Below are 23997 nucleotides of genomic sequence, written 5' to 3'. Positions count from 1 at the left end.
TTGAGTGCATATATGCACACATTTGAACCAACAGCTCTTAAAATCAATAAAGCTCTTCATACCTGTGCATCTCCATTTTTTAGCCCTCTTCTCCCCTGCCCACTCTTATGCAGCTTTGAATCAACAGGCTTCCTCACTTGCGTGCAATGGAAGAGTTACTTCCAAGTAGACATGCAAACATCCTCCCTCCCGCCCCTCTCGTGGCAGCGGCGCCCCTAAGCCTGGGTGAAGTAATGCAAAGGTGCACAACAACACTCCTCTGGAAGAGCAATATTGTGATTGACTGAGCAGCAGCAGTCGTAATAATAGTAATGGTCCTGGTGGGATTAGGGGTTATCTGGGAGCCATCAGCTCTTAAAACTAGTAAAGCTCTGGGTATCTGAGAATTGGGAACAGGGGGGAGGGGAAGGGAACTGCAGAAATGAGTGTAAAGCTAGGATGATGCGTGGAGGTTTTTTGTTTTTTCCCCAAAGGGAACCCCAAAGCAATCTGCTGACTTTCTCAGGAGTAAGCCTCATTGAAAAGACTGTGATTTACTTCTGAGCAGACATGGTTATCCATGGCAGCTCCTTGTTCTCGGAGGCAAAGAAATCAAAAGAGAGAAAACCGGACCCATTGATATTCAGAGATACACATTTCCAAACCCCAGTTAGGGAAAAGCCAAAGGTTAACTCCTTCCATTCCTTCCCTCTCCTGCTGTTTGAGGAGTTTGCTCTCCACCACTCTCCCCCCTACCCCCATGGGCAGTGAACTGCACAAGAGGATGAGTTATTTCCAAGTAAGGATGCATAGTTTTAAAAGGTCGGGCTTGAGGCTTGCACGCCACTACTCCCCCTCCCCACTCTTGTGCTCAATGAATATTTTAACAACAGGCAAAGAAATTCTCCTGCCCCCTCTGCTCCTGTACTCAGCAAAGTGCAATTTGAAGTTACTTCTGGGTAGAGATGACTCTGCTCTCCCAACACCCACACCCCATCACTTTCCTTTCCGCCAATCAGCACTGCTCCAGCAGCCCATAGCAAGGGCAGTTCAGCATATACAGACCCCAAAAGCACTGTGAAGGTGCTGTGATGGGATAATCAGTCAGAAAAGCAGTTCCAGAATGCCCAGATTTTAGAGCTAGAAACACTGCATTGGCAGAGAACAGCATGTGTCATCTGACTCTATCAACTTCGGGGCACAGTAGGACCAGTGTAAAAGCCCAGTGTAGATCCGGCCCAGAAGAAAGATCTTGACAGTAAGAGGAGTGCAACAATGGAACAAATTACCCTGGGGGATGGGTTCTTCTTCCTCGCTGGTGTTGAACCCTCCTTTATTCACATCTTGGACATCAGGAGTCATACATTTATGATCTCTAGGTCCATGTACTGTTTTCATCTCAGAATGCATCTATGTGCAACCACCACCACTGGGTAGAAAATACAACCCGAGATGATACCAGTTCTCTGTTAACAGCCATTCTACATATCATGCAGAATAAGATGCTAGACTAAGGTGGCAGAATTCTAATCTCAGCTGTATTACTTAGGACTGCAAGTGGGGGGAATCCTATTTCTCATATTTTTTAAGGCACCCCCAGATTAACAAAACAAAATTTTAAAGCTCCGAGCATATACTAAAGTGGAACATCAAGGAAAGAGCTATGTTAAACTTTTCTCCCTGATGTGTTCATTTATGACATGGAAGGGGCTTAAAAAAATAAAAAAGGGACACATTCAAAAATATGACACGTATACCAAACAGTCTGATGCAGTCCAATGCAGAATTCTATCACCTTATTCTGCATAAGTTCTTACTCAAAGATCAATGGACACTGAGAAATATATACAATGGTATTTTCATGGAAGTTGAATCTTAATCCATGGAATTTGCTTCAACAAAAATAGAAATGAGCACAGAATTAATAGCAGATATTGTTTGGATTATTTAGCTTTCTGCCACTAATTCCCTCCACACACATAGATTCAGCACACTTAATGTATGAACTTCTAAGGAAAAAAAATCACATAAAACTAATTTAGTTTTTCTGTAGGCTAAAAAAGAAAGAATAAGAGATAGAGACTGTTTTCCCCATTTTATCTACTTGGGAGGTGCCAGATAACTTACAGAGATGAATCTGCAATAGTAACTAGATATACAAATTACATATGTATCTAGAACTCTTTTGAATGTACTCCAAAGGGGTGATGTATTTCCCAGCCAAAGCACTACACAAGGTTTCCCCCACCCACCTTCAGAGTTATCTATTGCCCTGCTCTCACTGGATCTCCTTAGCCTCCCCCAGACCATGCCTGCCAGTATGTTTTTTATTGTTGCTTTGCTAACTGGCTGGCTTTGGAAGTAGTGAACAAAAGTGATGACCCTTTGGCATGCAGCCAGAGGCCTCAGTATGTGAGAAACATCTGCAAGGGCAGGAGCACAAGATCCTGGCACTCAGTTCCTGCAATCCTGCTAGAAGGAGAGAGGCTTTTGCTTCAAGTTAAAAGGATCCCATCCACAACTGGTATCTAACTGGGCATCATTTCACACAAAATAATGCTAATTGTTTGCCCTGGCAGTCAAACCGCAATTCAAATGTGCATCATACAACACACCCAACTCCAACACAGAGAATACAGCTAGATAAGCAAAGGAAGTTTGGGGCCAATCTGATTTGATAACAGACAGGCCACTGTAAGCGTAGAGACTATGGCTCCCTAGATACTATTAACTATTTTATTTTATTTATAGATTTATATCCTGTCCTTCTCCAAGAGAACCAATAAAGATAAGAACAGAACCCATAAGAAGAGCCATGCTGGATCAGACCAAAAGCCTACCTAATGCATCATTCTCTTTGCATAGCAGCCAACCAGATGCCCTGAGAAGCCCACAAGCAGGATGTGAGTTCATCAGAACCCTCCCGCTCATGTTTATTTATTTAATTAATTTATTTAAAACATTTCTATCTCACCCTATATCATTAAGACCTCAGGGCGGCATACAGATAAAATCAATGTAAACAGTATAAAACAATAAATAATTTAAACACCTAAAAACATATCAAACTATTAAACAAGCTAAAACCAGTTAAAATCTAAAACAGTTAAAACAATGTGCTAGGGAATGCATTTAGCCCTCAAAGGCTTTGGTAAAAAGCCATGTTTTTACTTGGCACCAAAACGAGACCAATGTCTGTGCCAATCGGGCCTCCAAGGGGAGGGCATTCCACAACTGGGGTGCCACAGCAGAGAAGGCCCTCTCCCACGTCCCACCATAGTGTATGTCTCATACTGGTGGGACTCAGAGGAGGGCCCCTCCAACAGATCTCAGTCCTCGGGCAGGCATATATCTGGAGAGATGCTCCCTCAAATATCGAGGCCCCAAGCTGCTTAGGGCTTTAAATGTCATCACCAAAACCTTGAATTCTGACCGGAAGCATATTGGCAGCCAGAGCAATTCCTTTAAAACTGGTGTTATATGGTTTTTATGGGGTGTTCTGGTCAGTGGTCTATTTGCACTAGCTGCAACTTTCGAGTCATCTTCAAGGGCAGCCCCATGTAAAGTTCATTGCAATAGTCTAATTGGGAAGTTACCAGTGCATGTACTACTGTGGCTAGGTAATCCCTGTCCAGGAAAGGCTGTAGCTGACGGATCAGCCAAAGCTGGCCCCAAGTACTCCGTGCCACGGAGTCCACCTGGGGCTTCAGTGACAGGGATGGATCTAGGAGTACTCCCAAGCTACACACCTGCTCCTTCAGGACATCCAGGACAGGTTGCTTACCCAATTCCTGGACTCGGGAACCACCAATCCACACAGCTCCTGTCTTGTCAGGATTTAGTTTCAGTTTATTGGCCTTCATCCAGCCCATTATAGCCTCCCAGCACTGGTCCAGCACCTTCACCGCCTCAGCCGACTCCGACGACAAGACGAAATAGAGCTGAGTATCATCAGCATACTGGTGACATCCCACCCCAAAACTCCTAATGACCTCTCCCAATGGCTTCATATAGATGTTGAACAGCATGGGGGATAGAATAGCCATGGGGTAGAACAGGAATCCCCCAATACCACTCTCTGGAACTGGCCCTGCAGGTAGAAGCAGAACCACTGTAGCACAGTGCCTCCAACTCCCATCTGGCAGAGCCGATCCAGAAAGACACCATGATCAGTGGTATCAAAAGCCACTGAGAGATCCAGGAAGAGCAACAGGGCAGCACTCCCCTTGTCTTTCACCCGGAGTAGGTCGTCAGTCAGGGCAACCAAGGCCGTTTCAGTGCTGTACTCTGGCCTGAAACCAGACTGAAATGGGTCCAGATAATCAGTGTCCTCCAAGAACACCTGAAGCTGCCCAGCCACCACACGCTCAAGCACCTTGCCCATAAAGGGGATATTGGCAATGGGGCGATAGTTCTCACACACCTCTGGGTCCAGGGAGGGCTCTTCAGGAGAGGGTGCACAACAGCCTCTTTCACGGTGGCAGGAACCACCCCCTGACAGAGTGAAGCATTTACCACTCCCTGGACCCACCCAGCCAATCCACCCCTGCTAATCATATAAGCCAAGATGGGCAAGGATCAAGCTTACATGTGGTGGGCTGAACTGATTCAAGTGCCTTGTCCAGATCATCAGGCTGCAACAACTGAAACAGATCCCAGGAAGAACAACCAGACAGAACACTGGACACCTCCCCAGACTCTGTGATAACTGTGGTGTCAAGTTCTGAGCGAATTTGAGCGACTTTCTCCTCAAAGTGCCTAGCAAACTTATCATAGCAGATGACCAAGGGTCCCAATCCCAGTTTCTCTGAGCCTGAGCAAGATCCCAACAGGCCCTTCACCACTCAGAACAATTCTGCTGGGCGACATTTTGAGGATGAAATAATAGAATACTAGTAAGAAATAATAGAATACTAGTAAGGTTTTTTTTGCTATCCTCACTGCCACATAATAGTCACAACGAAGAGTCTTTGCTAATCGTCGATCATACTCGCTCTGAGACCTGCACCACCTGCACTCTAGCCATCGTCCGGCCTGTTTCATTGCCCATAGATCTTCTGTAAACCAAGATGAATTACGGGCTCCACAGGACCGGAGTGGGTGCTTGGGAACAATTGTATCGATGGCCCTTCCCATCTCACCATTCCATAGTGAGACCAGAGCCTCGACTGAATCACCAGCCCTATCAGCTGGAAAATCCCCCAGAGCATTGAGGAATCCATCGGATTCCATAAGTCTCTGAGGGCGGACCATCTTAATTGGTCCCCCACCCCTGCAGGGAGGATCTGCTACTGCCAATCCAAACTTCACAAGGAAATGATCTGACCATGACAACAGGGTTGTTGAAACACCCCCCAAAACCAGATCATCCCTCATCCACCCAACAGCAAAAACCAGGTCCAGGGTATGTCCTGCCACATGCGTTGGGCCAGTGATGTACTGAGACAGCCCCATAGTCGTCATGGTTGCCACGAAGTCCCGAGCAGGCCCTGTCAGGATAGCCTCAGCGTGGATGTTGAAGTCTCCCAGAACCACTGTCCTAGGGTTCTCCAACACCACCTCCGAGACCATCTCAGCATGTTCCAAGCAACTGCCATACAGATGACAGCAACTGATCTTATTATGTATTAATATCAGTGGGGGCTGAACTTATTTTGGGGAGAGGGTTCAGTCCTTTGGATAGCTCCTTTCGAGTTCTGACTGGTTCTGACTGAAACCCAGAGTGGATTTACTGCCCCACTGAAATAGGAGCCACTAGCCTACACTGATTAATATATTGTCTATACCAGCAGCTAGATCCATTTTGAAACAGACATCAGATCACAACAAGATGCTAAAACATCTAACGTTGGTTGTTGCTGCTGTTATTATTTTAACATTTTATAACCCATTCTTCTTACAAACACAAAACTCAAAATGGCTACAGCAAAATAATAAAGTATCAAGGTACAAACAAGATTACAAGAAAATACATGGTAGCAAAAAACAAACATTTCAACAGGAACTCCTAAAATAAAAATCAGCACAACAAAAACAAAACTTACAGAGAATAGGGGCACCCAAATCAATTAATCCCAGAAGCCTTGAAGAGTCAGATTTTGACCCAGCATCTGAAGACAGCATCAGAGAGGTCTAGTAGGTCTCCCTGGGGAGGGCATTCCATAAGGTTGGTGCCACAACTGAAAAGGCCTTGTTTCTAGTAGACAGCCATTGAACCTGAGTCAGCAGAGGCATAGAGAGCAGGGCCTCAGAGGTTAAACAGAATGCATGGGGGCAGGAGGGGGATGTACATATGGGAACAGGCAGTCCTTAAGGTACGCAGACTCCAGGCCATTTAGGGCTTTAAATATAAGAACTAGGACCTTGATTTCAGTTGAACTAATTTTGAATAATCTTCAGCAAAGGAGATCGTTACCTTGTCATGGTGCTGGAGCTTGAGCACCTCAATGACGTCATGAGCTAAACTGTGAAGGGACACCCAAGATGGGATGGTCATGGCAGACAGGTCAGACTAAATACGATCCCTGGGGAAGGAAACGGCAACCCACCCCAGTATTCTTCCCATGAAAACTAAATGGATCAGTACAACCAGAGATATGTCAGTATACCATTGGAAGATGGGACTCCCAGGTCGGAAGATGGTCAAAATGTTACTGGGGAGGAACAGAGGATAAGTTCAACTAGCCCCAGATGTGATGACACAGCTAGCTCAAAGCCGAAAGGACGGTTAGCAGCCGATGGTGCTGGTGGTGAACGACAAATCCGATGTTCTAAAGATCAACACACCATAGGAACCTGGAATGTAAGATCTATGAGCCAGGGCAAATTGGATGTGGTTATTGGGGAGATGTCAAGATTAAATATAGACATTTTGGGTGTCAGTGAACTGAAATGGACTGGAATGGGCCACTTCACATCAGATGACCACCAGATCTACTACTGTGGACAAGAGGACCACAGAAGAAATGGAGTAGCCTTCGTAATTAATAATAAAGTGGCTAAAGCAGTGCTTGGATGCAATCCAAAAAATGACAGAATGATCTCAATTCGAATTCAGGGTAAGCCATTTAACATCACAGTGATCCAAATATATGCCCCAACCACAGATGCTGAAGAAGCAGAGGTAGATCAGTTCTATGAGGATCTGCAGCACCGACTGGATAGTACGCCAAAAAAAGATGTTATTTTCATTACAAGAGACTGGAATGCTAAGGTGGGTAGTCAAACAACACCTGGAATTACAGGCAAGCATGGTCTGGGAGAACAAAATGAAGCAGGACATAGGCTGATAGAATTTTGTCAAGACAAATCATTGTGCATAACAAACACTCTCTTCCAACAACCTAAGAGACGACTTTATACATGGACTTCACCAGACGGTCGACACCGAAATCAGATTGACGACACCCTTTGTAGCCAAAGGTGGCGGACATCTATGCAGTTGGTAAAAACAAGACCTGGAGCTGATTGTAGTTCAGATCACAAACTTCTTATTGCACTATTTAGAATCAGACTAAAGAGAATAGGGAAGACCCACAGAGCAGTTAGATATGAGCTCACTAATATTCCTAATGAATATGCAGTGGAGGTGAAGAATAGATTTAAGGGACTAGATTTAGTACATAGGGTCCCGGAAGAACTATGGACAGAAGTTTGCAACATTGTTTAGGAGGCAGCAACAAAAAACGTCCCAAAGAGAAAGAAAACCAAGAAGGCAAGATGGCTGTCTGCTGAGACACTGGAAGCAGCCCAAGAAAGAAGGAAAGCAAAAGGCAACAGTGATCGGGGGAGATATGCCCAATTAAATGCAAAATTCCAGAGGTTAGCCAGAAGAGATAAGGAATTATTTTTAAACAAGCAATGCGTGGAAGCAGAAGGAGATAATAGAATAGGAAGGACAAGAGACCTCTTCCAGAAAATTAGGAACATCGGAGGTAAATTCCAGGCAAAAATGGGTATGATCAAAAACAAAGATGGCAACAAGGACCTAACAGAAGCAGAAGAGATCAAGAAAAGGTGGCAAGAATATACGGAAGATCTGTATAGGAAGGATAATAATATCGGGGATAGATTTGACGGTGTGGTCAGTGAGCTAGAGCCAGACATCCTGAAGAGTGAGGTTGTATGGGCCTTAAGAAGCATTGCTAATAACAAGGCAGCAGGAGATGACGGTATCCCAGCTGAACTGTTTAAAATCTTGCAAGATGATGCTGTCAAGGTGATGCATGCCATATGCCAGCAAATTTGGAAAACACAAGAATGGCCATCTGATCGGAAAAAATCAACTTATATCCCCATACCAAAAAAGGGAAGCACCAAAGAATGTTCCAACTATCGAACAGTGGCACTTATTTCACATGCCAGTAAGGTAATGCTCAAGATCTTGCAAGGTAGACTCCAGCAATTCATGGAACGAGATTTGCCAGATGTACAAGCTGGGTTTAGAAAAGGCAGAGGAACTAGAGACCAAATTGCCAATATCTGCTGGATAATGGAGAAAGCCAGGGAGTTTCAGAAAAACACCTATTTCTGTTTTATTGACTATTCTAAAGCCTTTGACTGTGTGGATCATAACAAATTGTGGCAAGTTCTTGGTGGTATGGGGATACCAAGTCATCTTGTCTTGAGGAATCTGTATAACAACCAAGTAGCAACGGTAAGAACAGACAACAGAACAACAGACTGGTTTCAGATTGAGAAAGGAGTACGGCAGGGATGTATACTCTCACCCTACCTATTCAACCTGTACGCAGAATACATCATGCGATGTGCTGGGCTTGATGAAGCCAAGGCTGGAGTCAAAATCACTGGAAGAAACATTAACAATCTCAGATATGCAGATGATACCACTTTGATGGCTGAAAGCGAGGAGGAGCTGAGGAACCTTAGGACGAAGGTGAAAGAAGGAAGTGCAAAAGCTGGGTTGCAGTTAAACCTCAAAAAAACCAAGATTATGGCAACCAGCTTGACTGATAACTGGCAAATAGAGGGAGAAAGCGTGGAGGCAGTGACAGACTTTGTCTTTCTAGGCGCAAAGATTACTGCAGGTGCTGACTGCAGCCAGGAAATCAGAAGATGTTTCCTTCTTGGGAGGACAGCAATGACAAATCTTGATAAAATAGTTAAGAGCAGAGACATCACACTGACATCAAAGGTCCACATAGTTAAAGCAATGGTATTCCCCGTAGTAACCTATGGCTGCGAGAGCTGGACCATAAGGAAGGCTGAGCGAAGGAAGATAGATGCTTTTGAACTGTGGTGCTGGAGGAAAATTCTGAGAGTGCCTTGGACTGCAAGAAGATGAAACCAGTCCATCCTCCAGGAAATAAAGCCAGACTGCTCACTTGAGGGAATGATATTAAAGGCAAAACTGAAGTACTTTGGCCATATCATGAGAAGACAGGATACCCTGGAGAAGATGCTGATGCTAGGGAAAGTGGAAGCAAAAGAAAGAGGGGCCGACCAAAGGCAAGATGATGGATGATATTCTGGAGGTGACAGACTTGACCTTGGGGGAGCTGGGGGTGGCAACGGCCGACAGGAAGCTCTGGCGTGGGCTGGTCCATGAAGTCACAAAGAGTCGGAAGTGACTGACTGAATAAACAACAAAAATTTTGAATGCCTTTCAAAAAGCAATGAATGGGCTTGGCCGACCCACATGTGGACCTTTCTATTTGAGAGCTCTAGGAGAATGAACATTTAAGTTCTCAAATGTCAAGTAATGGAAGCTCAGCTCACTGAGCCAGTAGTTGGACAACCTAAACACCAGTACAAAGTACTAATTAGTTTGCTGTGTCCAGCAAACACTGGACACAGACAATATATTTAATAGAGAGACATAATTCAGCCAAAGACCATGTGAACCTTATATACATTGCATGCTAATGTTTCCAGAGACTTCAGCAGTTAAAGAGGCAGATTATGTCTGCAACTAGTGTGTGGTAATTCATAACCTGACTGAATATAGCAAGATCTCTTCAGTTAGGTTGGGATATGCATGAGTGTATAAATACAATTCATGGAAGATAAGACTATCAATGGCTACTAGTCATGATTGCTATATATCACCTCCAGTACCAGTGGCAGCATGCCTCTCAATACCAGTTGTTGGGGAACACAAGTGGGAGGGTGCTGCTGCACTCCTGTCCTGGTTGTGGGCTTCCTATGGTCATCTGGTTGGGCACTGTGTGAACAGAATGATGGGCTAAGTAGGCCTTTGGCCTGATCCACCAGAGGTCTCCTTATGCTTTTGGGTTGAAAGGTGTTTAGTTTCCCATGCCTATGTGATCACATTTTCAAGGTGGTAACAAATTACGGGTTGATTTCATTAGGTGCCTAACTTCATAGTGCCAAAATCTAAAGCCCATTCATTTTTACACACTCATGCACGCACACCTGCAAGCCAGAAAGTTAAGTAACATTCTTCCCTTTTTTAAAACAATGAGAAATGCAACACAGGAGAGGTTCCCTATAATCATTTAAAAAAAAAAACTGATTCTGATCTTCTGAATAATTCTGATCTTCTGAAAAAGACAGAAAGCTGGGAAATTTCCAGAGAATCTGAAACATTTTGCAGACTTACGGCAACTGCAAACAGTCTAATTTAAAATGACAATCACCAAGAGAACATTTCTTATGGTGCTTGAAAGCTCGAGAGGGGGGTGGCCTTTGGATCTGTTCTACTCTAATTAGGTTTTCCTTTGTTCCCTCTAATACGCTATTGACCCCATTCCTGCTTTATGAACCATTCTGACTGTGCTGCTGAGCTACTGTGTGTTCTCTCTACAAACATTTGGCATTGCAAGAATACAAGGAATAAACCGCCTGGTGATTCTGCTCTGTTAGCAAGTCTAACTCCACCCTCCCAGTTGCTCATTAGCAAAGGGATTAGAGGCAAAATTTGGGCCAGTAACCCATCTCTCTCCCAGTTTGCTTTATATACCGCTTTTACAGGCAAGTCTAAAAACCTGCACAAGAAAAATCTAATGCAGATTTTAGCACCAAGAACTGTATTCAGGAGCTGGATCTCCAATACAGTTTACAGCTTTGAGGAAGAAGTGAAAGTAGCTTTCATCTCCTTCTCATTTCTTTCCCCACCAATCAAACTTCACAGGCTTTTAGCTAGTGATGAAATAATACAGCTGTTTATACACAAATGTACAACAGAAACAGTGGTCTAATCAGGTGTACATTTTTAAAAACTTAGTAATATGGCTTAATACAAGAAACAGTTTTATTGCGATGCTGTGTTATGGAACAGTAGATGGGTAAGCTGGTTAAATATGATTTATCTGTTTATTATGTTTGTAGGTTAGGATGACAGTCAGTGACTAGCCCAAAGTCAATCAGTAACCTTCATGGCAGAATAACGACCAGAACCCTTATCTCCTAGTCCAACATTCTAACCACTACAGCACACTGACCTGGTCCACACAATACAGCTGGGTCATTGTGTGTTTATTTAACCCATGATGAGCTGCAGCCTGTGCCAGGTGTGTGAAGCTGCCATTTTCAATATGCAACCCATAATCAGGGCTTGCGCCATGTCGTGTGAGCCCAGACATCATGGGTTATTCGAAGGGGTTCTGGAGGGGGTTGCACTCCCCCTAAAGGATCAGATTCATAGTTTGGTGGTGTTCTTGGACACAGAACTGTCATTTGAGGCACAGGTGGACTCAGTGGCACAGAGAACCTTATATCAGCTTAGGCTGATATACCAATGACAACCTTATCTGGACAGTGATTGCCTACTACAGTTATCCATGCTCTGATAACCTCTCATCTGGATATGTGGGGCTGCCTTTGAAAACAGTCAAGAAACTTTAGCTGATCCAGAACAGGGCAGTGAGATTGTTAATAGGGACTGGTCAATGTAATCATATCATGCCAGTACTTTTCCAGCTGCACTGGCTGCCAGTCCGTGTCCAGGCCCAATTGAAAGTGCTCGTATTAACAGTCAAAGCCCTAAACAGCTTGGGACCAGGTTATCTGAAGGATCGCCTCTGTCAGGAATGAATCTGAGTGTGTTGAGATAGTTAGCAGCACAGACTCAGAATGGGAACAGCCAGAACTGGGGGAGGCTCCCTCCCTAGTGAGCTCAGATATGGCAAGGCCTTCTTCTCAAGACCTGGGCACACAGATGGCTCGACCTGAAGGGCCCCCCCTCCTCCATGAGAACCCAGGTCTTGGGGGAGGAGGAGAGTGACGGGCGTGACTTGAGGGATGCCAGGGTCTGTTGCATAGCGAAGCAGGAAAAGTTAGAGGCAGAGCTCAGATGCTCCTCCAGGTTGGCTATGCGTGATAGCCTACGTAGGAGGGAGCCACTGTAAGGGAAGGGCATGCCCTCTAAGCTAGTCTGGCCGGGAAGTTCTTGTTCAAACTGCCAGCGACTTCTCTAACTTCCACTTCAGCTCCTTGGTATTAATAATTGTGTGGAGTAGCTTTTTTCTTTATAGCCTGAGAGTTTCTTAGAATTTGCTCGTGTAAGGAACCTGGTCGTTAACTAATAATGTAGTGAGCCTGAAGCATGGTATCTTGGAGTGTGTTGATTGTGAAGGGAGAGGAGAAGGAATGTGACAGCCTCCTCCCATATGTACCTGCCTGGACCCTAAGGTCATCTTCAGGGGTCCTTCTCCGGGAGCCCCTATCAAAGGAAGTGAGGCAGGTGGCTACTAATAAGATCTTTTCTGCTGTGGCACCCCAGCTGTGGAATGAGCTCCCTAGAGAGGTTCATCTGGCACCTACGTTAGACTCTTTCAGGTGCCAGGTGAAGACCTTTTTATTTTACCAGGCATTTTAGCACTTCAGTGTTATAGTCCTTTAACCTCGCTGTTTTAAATCTGTTAAAGTATTTTAAGTCTTTGCATTGCTGCTAGGTTTTATTCTAGTTGTATTTTTATACCATAGTTTTAAGCTTTTATATTTTATGCTGTTTTTATTCTGTACTTTGTGGTTTTAATTTTTGCAAACTGCCTAGAGAGCATCGGCTTTTGGGAGGTATAGAAATATAATAAATAAATAAATAAATAAATAAATAAAATATAGTTGGGTTAAATGAGCATTCTTTAACCCTTGCCATTATGGCTGGGTTCACATAACATGGCACAACCGCTGATCGCCCCAATCTGGGATTGCATATTCAAAATGGTGGCTGCATGCACCACAGTTCATTGTGGGGTAAATAACCCACAATGACCTGGCCCTGTCATATGAAACAGCCCATTGGCTCTATTGTTGACTCTTACTTACAGAGAGCTTTATCACACCATCTGCAGAATGACTGATAACAGTAATTCTTACAGAAACAAATACTGTATATTATGCTGAAAAATACTATCGTATTGTAACCTATCAAGTAACATCCTGTTGGAAAGTAGGGCTGTGATTTTGAACTCACTTAGCCCCCAAATCAATGTGGCTATTCCAAAGACAGTGGATTCAAGACTGCAACATGAATTTGATATGCAATTTACCGTACCTATATATGCTGTACCTGTACATATGTTATACATTTTCTAATGTTTGTGTTTAAGTGGATAATATATCAGCTTGCCTTACCGACAAGAAATCTGTTCCTTCTCCCTAACAGTTGGTTTGTAAATTGCATACAAATTTCTTTCCTCACAAAATAAACTGTTCTAAAGGGATTCAGTTGAAGAAAACTATCCAGAGCAATTCTTTCATAGCATAAAGGCTGAGACTATATGCCCTAAGATGTAGAAATAGTATTTTTATGTAAGAACAGGAGACATTAACACTTCTTTTGGAGAGTTCTCATATTTTAAGTTTCCAAAACTGCTTGCCAACATCATTTGAACTTGTGTCAAAAGATGGACTGAGGCTTATGGATTTCTCATTGTTCCAAGTAGAACTGCTATTTATATATTATATATTAAGTGGAATTATTTCCACTTTGACTGGCACTAGCTTTTCAGAGAAAAAGGAAAGGAAAAAGCAAATGGTCTCTGAATTATTCATATATTTGCCATATCTACATGCCAACCAATAACATTTTCTGGGTGGCTTACAATAAACCATAAAATAATAAAAACAAAACCATAAAATAAAAACAAAAATGCAACATAAGAACTTCAGCAACAGAGAATAACATTATTTAATCTACAATTCTTGAAAAGCAAAATGAGTTTTTGGGGGGTTTTAACAATAAAATTAGATGTCTACTCACTGGTAGTTGTGGACCAAATAACTCTTGGCTCCTGTGTGAAAAATGTGTTTTGCTGAAGAGAAGAACCCAAAATTTGGTGGATGAGAGCTTTACTACATCAGAAAAACATGCATGGGCATAACCATGTTTCCTGATCAGATGCATCTGTGCAAAACATTAGCATACATCAACACAAGCTTAGTTTCCATTCACATGGTATTCCCAGTAAGCACTAAAACCAAGGAAATCTCTTCTGAAAGTCAACAGTTCTTCAATATGAAATCTTCATGAGTATACAAGGGGCTCATTTTAGTGGGTTTTTTTGGCAGAGCTGAGATTCAACTTTAAGATAATGTCATAAACCTAATGAGTATATTTATTGTCACATGTAATTTATAGGGCATCAGGGTGAATTTATAGCAGACAGATAGAGCAAAGTTTAATATTGTTTTTGTTTTATTCTTGCCTGTTACTACCTCCAAATTTCTGCTTATCATGGTTGATTATGTCTACAACAACACCCTACTCACCCTCTTCAGATGATCGGTTGATCTAGCCCAGTATTATTCTCTTTGACTGTCATTGTTAACTTTGCCAGCCCTGCCATCTGAGATCTTTTATTTGAAGATGCTAGAGATCGAATCTGGGAACTGGGGGGACCAATAGCTCAGTGGCAGAGAGTACACGAACAGGTCCCAGGTTCAGTCCTTGCTATTTCCAGCTAAACATGCAGAGGCTGCTGTATCTGGGGCAGCTCAGGACTTCATGGCCGCCATGACAACCATGGGGCTGTCCCAACATGTCATCAGCCCAAGACATGTAAAAGGACACACACTTGATCTGGTTTTCTTGACTGGGCAGGAGGATGGTGATCTGAAAGTGGAGGAATTAACATCTGTCCCTTTGTCATGGTCAGATCACTTCCTGCTGAGGTTTAGACTCTTGGCAGCCTTTCCCCTCTTCAAGAGTGGGGGACTTATTAAAATGGTCCACCCCCAGAGGCTAATGGATTCTGATGGATTCCAGAGGGCTCTGGGGGATTTTCCTGCTGGTATGGCTGGTGCTCCTGTCGAAGCCCAGGTCGCTCTGTGGAATGCAGAGATGACTCAGGCGGTTGACATGATCGCGCCCAAGTGCCCTCTCCCTCTGAGCAGAGCCCGGCCAGCTCCTTGGTATATACCCAAGATGAGGGCAATGAAGCAAGAGGGGAGACAGCTAGAATGCAGGTGGAGGAAAACTCGTGCTGAGTCTGACCGAACACAGGTTAGAGCTCATTATCGAGCCTACTCTGTGGCAGTGAGGGTGGCAAAGAGACAGTTCTTTTCCACCAGCATTGCATCTTCTCATTGTCATCCAGCAGAGCTTTTCTGAGTGGTTTATGGCCTGTTACATTCTGGGCCAGGGAGAGAGACTTTGGAACCCTTGGTTGCACACTGTGACAAGTTGCATGGCACCTTGAAGATAAAATCACTCAGCTTCGTCATGAATTGGACACCACGATTAATGCAGTTCCATTGGTAGAGGCGTTTACAGCACTGCCAGTTTTATTGGATGAGTTTCAGTTATTGAGGCCTGAGGATGCAGACAAGGTGCTTGGCCAAGTCCGACTGACCACTTGTGTGCTCGACCTTAGCCCTTCATGGCTCATTACATCAAACAAGGCGAGGATGTCTGGCTGGGTCCAAGAGGTTGGAAATTCCTCCTTGAGAGAGGGAGTGGTGCCTGCCGCTTTAAAAGAGGCAGTAATTAGACCACTCCTGAAAAAGCCTAACCTGGACCCAGAGGATGTTAACAATTATAGGCCAGTGGCCAACATCCCCTTCCTGGGCAAGGTGCTTGAGCGGGTGGTTGCAGGTCAGCTCCAGGCACTCTTGAATGAAATGGATTATCTAGATCCATTTCAGTCGGGCTTCAGGCCTGGTTTTGGAACGGAAACTGACTTGGTCACCCTGTGGGATGACCTCTGCCAGGAGAGGGACAGGGGGAATGTGACCCTGTTGATTCTCCTGGAACTCTCAGCGGCTTTCGATACCATTGACCATGGTATCCTTCTGGATAGGTTGTCTGGGTTGGGAGTTGGAGGCACTGCACTGCAGTGGTTCCACTCCTATTTGGATGGCCGATTCCAGAAGGTGGTGCCGGGGGATTATTGCTCTGTGCCATGGCAATTGTGCCATGGGGTTCCACAGGACTCTATTTTATCCCCCATGCTGTTTAACATCTACATGAAACTGCTGGGGGAGGTTATCTGGAGGTGTGGGCTGAAGTGCCATCAATATGCGGATGACACTCAGCTCTACCTCTCTTTTTCATCAAAACCAGGTGAGGCAGTGGCTGTTCTGAATCAGTGCCTGGGCACGGTAATGGACTGGATGAGGGCCAATAAATTGAAACTCAATCCAGACAAGACGGAGGTGCTGTTAGTGGGTGGTTCATCTGCCCAGCTGTTCTGGAGGGGGTTGCACTCCCCCTAAAGGATCAGGTTCGTAGTTTGGGGGTGCTCTTGGACCCAGAACTGTCACTTGAGGCACAGGTGAACTCAGTGGCACGGAGCACTTTTTATCAGCTTTTGCTGGTATACCAACTACGCCCTTATCTGGACAGAGATCACCTAGCTACAGTTATCCATGCTCTGATAACTTCTCGTCTGGATTACTGCAATGCGTTATACATGGGGCTGCCTTTGAAAACAGTTTGGAAGCTTCAGCTGGTCCAAAATAGGGCAGCAAGATTGTTAACAGGGACTGGCCTGCGAGCTCATATTACACTGGTACTTTTCCACCTGCACTGGCTGCCAGTCCATTTCCAGGCCCAATTCAAAGTGCTGGTATTAACATTCAAAGCCCTTAATGGCTTGGGGCCAGGTTATCTGAAGGATCGCCTCCTCCCATATGTGCCTGCCCGGACCTTAAGATCATCCTCAGCGGTCCTTCTCTGTGAGCCCCTGCCAAAGGAAGTGAGGTGGGTGGCTACTAGGAGGAGGGCGTTTTCTGCTGTGGCACCCCGGCTCTGGAATGAGCTTCCTAGTGAGGTTCGCCTGGCACCTACATTGTATTCCTTCCGATGCCAGGTGAAGACCTTTTTATTCTCCCAGGCATTTTAGCATTTTAGCTTTCTAGTCTTTTAGCTTTGCTGTTTTAAATCTGGATTTTAAATCTCTGCATTGCTGCTAGGTTTTATTCTGGTTGTATTGTTATATTGTGGTTTTAATGCTTTTATGTTTTTGTATTGTTTTACTGTGTACTTTTTGGTTTTAATTTTTGTGAACTGCCCAGAGAGTTTCAGCTATTGGGCAGTATAGAAATGAAATAAATAAATAAATTAATAAATAATAAAATAGCTTTTGGACAGTAAGTCATGTGAAAGACCTCTGCCTGAGACCTGTTGTCATTCAGGGTAAGCAATACTGGGCTATACAGACAAATAGTCTGACCTTCCTATTCTCCACCACTGAGCAATGGGCCTCCCTGGCTAATGGTGTTTTCACAAGGTATAATTATATCACCTTTGGAATTTGCTGCACTTCTGAGTATTACACCAACCTTTGTTATGCATAGCCAGATGTTCACATTTTCCCTTCCTTACTTCTACCATTGCCATTTTCTAGTGCAGATGCAGTCACATCTAGAGGGGCCACAGTCCAGATGCTGTAATTCCCTGTGGCAATTATATACTGTAATCAGCAACCAATAAGGTACGTTTTCCACCTTTATGGAAGCAAATAATCATGTATCTATTATATTATTCAAGCTAACTAGAAAAGGCTTTTAAAGCAAGGCAAAATGTGTGAACATGAAGTCAATCTATCAGCTACGGCATTTAGAGCATGGCTGGCTCCTAGCTTTCTCAAAAAATGCCCAGCAGAAAGTTGGATGCCATCTCTCCTTGGCACCTGCCAGGAATTCTGCTCCTCAGCTGGTGCCTGTTATGAACAGAACCATAGCCAAGTATTCACCACATCAGAAAGAATAACGAAGAGATGAAACTTGCAGCACCGATTCAAGATTCTGGGAAATGCTGCTGAGTGCCAATTCCATGGGCTCTGTGATGAGTGAAGTTTCTCTCTTCAGCACGCCAGTTGCTTAAGTGAACAGCTGAAGTCTGCATGGGGCAGCAAGAGAGCAAATGGGCATTCACTGTTTCTTAGATCTTAGAACTAGGCTGAATGCCACTCTAGAACTAATGGTGAAGAGCAGCAACATATGGAACATCTTGGAGGGATATGCCTGGTAAGCCTCTCATCATTTCTAGAAGCATCGCAGGTAGTCTGAAAAAGTAATTTTTGCAGAGACCTACAGTGAAGGCCACCAATGTAGCACTTTGTTTAAGGTCTCACCACAAGCCTGGCTGGTTAAGGCAACAAGTGGTTAGGAGACTCAGTACAAAAACTGGTGGTCCAGTCTCCCATGAGAACAGTGCATTTCAGTTTAGATACTTTGAGAGGCAACCTAAAGCTTTACTATGTCTCTTTAAAATATTCTCCCAAACCACTGAAACTATATCCATTTCCACCATTCTTTAACAGTGTAAATGGCTGTGGCAAGGACCACCTTTGTGTTTGTGTATTCAGTGCAAAGCAAAATACGGCTTTAAACCCTGAATGAATCCCTTGACACCAATAAACAATTAAAAACGAAAAGTAGCCCACACAAGTGGCATGAATACTATTTTCCTGAAATGAAGCTGGGCCCTGAAAACCAGTTGTTACCCAATCTCCCTTCAGGGCCAGACCCAATCATTACATTTCGCCATCTGAGTTAGGAAACCCAAATGGTACCCTCCTCACAATACAATTAAAATGGTAATAAATAACTCCAATTTGCCATTCGTTACTGACATCCAACATTTGTTGGTAGGAACAGCTGCCTCATTCTGTTAAATAGGTTGGCTTTGGTTCCTGCCTTTCCCAAGAGTTCAGTGCTGGTGGATACCAGCTCAGTGTGTAGCAGTAGGCACAGTAAGGAAGGCCAGCATCATCCAGCACCTGTCAAGGCCCACACCCTGGAGCCTCCAGTACTGGCCAATACCTGAAGCCTTTCTGCCTCTGCTGTTACTGGTGCTCCTCCTTGCTATTGCTGCCTGCTCACTTGTCTTCTCTGTAGGAGTAAGCAGTGTGAGAAGCAAGGAGAAGAAGTAGTAACACACACACCCCTCCAGATACACACACCCTGTTCTCTTTTTCCCTCTGGGAGGTGGTGCTGATTCAGCCCAGAGGAAGAGGCAAACAAACTGACAGTAGCAACAGCAGTGAGGAGGAAGAGGAGGTGGGACCCACTAAGGACATCTTGCTCAAGAGCTCTCCAAAACTTGGAACTGGCACTGACAATAAACTAAGCTTCCCTCCTTCTGTTTCTTTGGGATTGCAAACTCAGTCTAGTCCAAGCCACAGAAAGGTGGTGTAGTGGTTATAGTGTCAAATTAGAACTGGGAAGATCCAGGTTCAAATCCCTACTCAGCTATGTAGCTCTCTGAGAGCCTCACACACCCCATTTATACCACCTTAAACGCCTTGGAAGTACAGGATAAAAATATACAGTTAAAAAAACTTAAATCTCCGTAAGTTTCTTTTTAAACCTGTGTCAAAGTCTTCTAAAATATATTCAGGGTCTCCCTGACAAGGGGAAAAGGCTGTAGTCTAGCTATAATATAATATACTATATACGTACACTATATATATATATATATATATATACACACACACACACACACACACACACACCGGGGGGGGGGGGTTGAGAGAGAGAGAGAGAGAGAGAGAGAGAGAATATCAGCCTAAATTAGTACCAGTGCCTTAAGAACACTTAATCAGGGTTTGACCAGGAGTGACCTTACGAATATGCGTAGAATCTTTATCACTGCTGCTACACACACAAAAAAAAAGGATATACAATTTAGTCAGTGAAATCAGCTACCAAGAATTCACCCACAAAGCCCCTTTAAATGAAAAGGACAATGCTGTGATTTATTGATTGTAGCTTTTAGGCATACATTAGCCAAGGAAAGCAACGCCGGCTTTTCCTAAACAACATGTAGAAAAAAGTTAAAATAGAAGGAAGTGTCAAATGCTCATATCAAAGTGACAAGAGATTGGCTGCGTAAGAGGATATTTTGAAACTTTCATATTGGAATAAAACATTGGGGCGGTGGTAAGAAATATTCTGTTGCTAGTGGAGTTGCATTTCCTTGGGACAGAGCCAACGGGTCTTACACAGCGGGGAGCAGCTGGACACTCAAAATCCCAAATTAAGGCTCTCTGCTAATCACTGTATCTGACTGTCTGGACAGAGTATTCAGTAGCTGAATGTATATGGCCTTCTCTCTGTCTAGCTGCCTAAGAAGTCATGTCATATTAAGATATCAGAGTGCCTTTATGCTCTGCCCTGCCCTCCCTGATCTGGGAGACAAATTCACCACAAAAGGGAACGTAAAGATACACAAATGGAATCCAGTGTTAAACTCTGAAAGCATTCTCATTCCAGATCAAGAAGAGACACACAATCTGTCTGTAGCTTCACAGGTTTTACTCAATGGCTCACATTTCACCTGCCATTAAAGACTTTAGCTGCAATCGTGCACACAAGCTCTTTAAATCCCACCGGCTTCAATGGGATTTAAGCAACCTAACCATGGGTAGAATGGCAGCCTTTAATCATGGAGGGAGAAGAATTCCTTTCTAAGCAGTGAAATTATAGAGCCCTGAGAAAGATTAATTCTAGAAATTATGAGATGTTAAGAGCCATATTTTTGAATCAGCTAAATCTAAACATAACTACTTAATACATCAGATTCATTCAAATTGTAAATGTGCTTCCCCCCACCCTGAGATTTATTTTTCTTTGTCAGCTATTGACGTAACAGAAAAATATCATAGATAGTAATACTGAAATTCAGCTGAGAGTGGTTGCGCTTATGTAGCCAAAACAGCACCATCCATGCACAAGAGGGAGGTATATCGCCAGACTAGCGATATACCCAAGGTTTGCAGAAGTACAAAAGAGATTTTTAGGGAAAAAATCCTGAGGGAGGAGACCCAAAAATAGCCCAATGAGGATAGAGCGTGCTCAGTGGCTACAGAATGCTGACTGACCAAGAGGGCAAAAATGGAAACCTGGATAAGGTGGTTGGAACCCTGAACAGAGAAGCACTCCACACTGCAATATTTTGTTGCAGGCTCCAGTTATGTTTATACTATTCCATTACTTCCATTGCTGACACACACAAAAATCAAATTCTGCAAAAAGGATAAAGAAATAAAAAGCACATTTTGTATTTAGAATTTGTTTGGTTTCTTTCTTGTCCAGTCAGACATGATAGGACATGGGAGAAAGGGGGAAAAAATACTTGGGGGTATCAGGAGGGATAGAGATCTGTATAGCGTTTGCTTGTCCTACTTGCCCCCAACATTCATTCATTCATTCATTCTTTCATTCATTTCATTTCTATACTGCCCAATAGCCAAAGCTCTCTGGGTGGTTTACAAAACTTAAAACCTTAAAAATACAATGTAATAACAGAATATAAAACCAATTACATAGAAAAATATAAAGCAATATTAAACAATCAATAATAAAAATCCCAGGTCCCATTAAAAACCTCATCATATGCTGTCAAATGCCTGGGAGTGAATATTGCATTTTCCTTGCTCAAAAAAAAAATCTCACCCAAAGTGATTTTAGGCACAGAAGTGAAACTGGAGGGCCATGGCATTGTCTAAGGAATCCATAAACAACCATGGGTAGGGAATGACGAACACACAATAAATGTTTCATGGAGAAAAGCCCCAAGGCCTTTAATTCAGGGCCTAGCAGAGCATTGCAAAAGGTATTTGTGCATGTGACAGCAATGCACATTATGCTGCCCTATCTGCTGCCTCTCTTCCAAGTGATACAGAGAGAAGGAGTGAAAGGAAAGATGTATAGAAGTTCAGGAAGAACCCTACAAGATATTCTGAACCAAGAATGCCTATCCAAGCAATGGAAAGTGAACAGAGTTGCTTCTGTCCAGCTTCCATTACCTGGATAGGCACATTTGGTGGGTAGGAACTTCTTGGTCCAACATTCTTCCTAGTTTACGTGCAGCTTCACATCCTTTTCTTGCCTTCCATATCTGCCCTGGAATGGAATCAAGGTCCTTAATCCATCAAACATACCATATCTCTTGTCCTTCCACTTCTTAACGTTAACATTTACAAAAGGAAGTAATAACTCTTGGCTATAACTGGAGCTACTTACCCAGTGGGTAGTTTCTGAATGGTTGGTCGCTGTCGCCCTCTTAGTGGGCCTCCTCTTTCTGTATTGCCCATTCTTTTTAGAAGGGAGCTTGCTGGGGGTTGTAAGGCAGCCGCAAGGCCAGGAGGATGATATTCTTGTTCTGGAACCACCTCTTCACACTGCGAGCCTCTGAAGCCTGAACGGCAAATACAAAGCTGGGGACGACTGCAAGACCCTTTGTTCTGGCATGGAGGATCACATACCGCTGAGGAGACAAGAATGAGACAAGGAAAAGAATGAACAAAGACAGATAGTCCACATTGTGATACACTATGCCTTTCCCGGAAGCACCTATTTATACATCAACATCGGGTGAAGTAAGACAGAGTGCTGTGTACAGGCATAAGATTAAAACAGGTGTCACAACTATTTCTTTCAGAGTAAGCTCAGGTGGCTCTTGCCTTTCCAATATAAATGACAGACATACATGCCAATGAATCCAGTGCTAGTTCAGTCATCAGTCTTACCCTTTTCTCCCATACTTCAGGTTGACTGTCCAACTTCTTTTTAATTGCTCTATGAACATTTATTCATTAAAATATTTGTTGCCATCTTAAAAACAAAACAAAAACCACACAACTTTACAAAAGTTTATTTATTTACAATATTTATATACTGCTCCACATCAAAAGATTTCAGAGCAGTGAATAACAAAGACAAAAGTATAAAATACTGTGTTAAAACAATTAAAACATTTTAAAAGAAACAAATTCTGAATTTAATAAACCGTGGCTGGTCATTCAAGGAAGGTCTCTCGAAATAACAATGTCTTTAGGAGGTGCGAAAAGCAACACAACATTGGCACCTGCTTGACCTCCAAAAGGCAGGGAGTTCAACAGGAAGGGGCCACCATGCTGAAGGCTCTTTTCCTGGTTGACTTCAGCTAGGCCATGGGTCCATGTGGAACCACCAGGGACATACCCTCTGATTACCTCAGTGAGCAGGCAGGTTAGTAAAAAAAGAAGGTGCTCTCTCAGGTATTACAGTTGCAAAACTGCACCAGAGATGCAAGGAACAGATGGGTTTATGACTTCCCATAGGGATCTGGTTGGCCACTGTGGGAACAGTATGCTGGACTAGGTAGGCACAGCTCTTCTTATATTCTTATGTCACCAGAGTCATCAACCATTTAGCACTGTGCACAACTGACTGGTGCTGCAAGCTCGCAGAACTCATTTTTTTCCTGAACTCAACCCTGAAGAGAATATGGTTCACTGGAATAAAGTGTGATGAGTGCACTTCCAGAGTGGCCCCCCTGCTCAAATATTATTATATCTTCAGGCATTTTAGATTGACAAACTGAAGTCAATTCCTTTAGGCTAATCCCCAGTTTAAGAAGAGTTCAATTATTTCATAGAAGTTACCTCAGAGATCATCTAGTTCACTCCATGCTCAATGCAGGCTCTATGCTGCAGGGTGCAGCAACAATATCCCTGAAAGATGGTCATTGTCAGGAAGTTTCTCCTAATGTTTAGCCATAATCTACTTCCCTGCAATTTCCACCCATTGGTTCTAGTCCTGTCCTCTGGTGCAACAGAGCACGAATGTGCTCCCTCTTCTGCATGACAGCCTTTCAGATATTTA

The 23997-nt window shown here is 43.6% G+C and overlaps 1 protein-coding gene across 1 annotated transcript in view; it reads right to left on the bottom strand.

Annotated features, from left to right (window-relative positions):
- LTBP2 (latent transforming growth factor beta binding protein 2) overlaps positions 1-23997 on the bottom strand; it is a 201775-nt gene that overhangs the window by 143995 nt on the left and 33783 nt on the right. The window contains exon 4 of the mRNA XM_084842380.1: positions 22375-22618. Coding sequence (XP_084698506.1) covers positions 22375-22618 — 244 coding nt within the window. The remainder of the gene's footprint in view (positions 1-22374; positions 22619-23997) is intronic.

Source organism: Heloderma suspectum, chromosome 1 (genome assembly GCF_057233095.1).
Source record: "Heloderma suspectum isolate Gila_16-S chromosome 1, 16-S_ref, whole genome shotgun sequence".
NCBI classification, from domain to species: Eukaryota; Metazoa; Chordata; class Lepidosauria; order Squamata; family Helodermatidae; genus Heloderma; species Heloderma suspectum.
The sequence above is the reverse complement of the archived record's forward strand: the minus strand, read 5'-3'. Positions and strand labels throughout refer to the sequence as shown.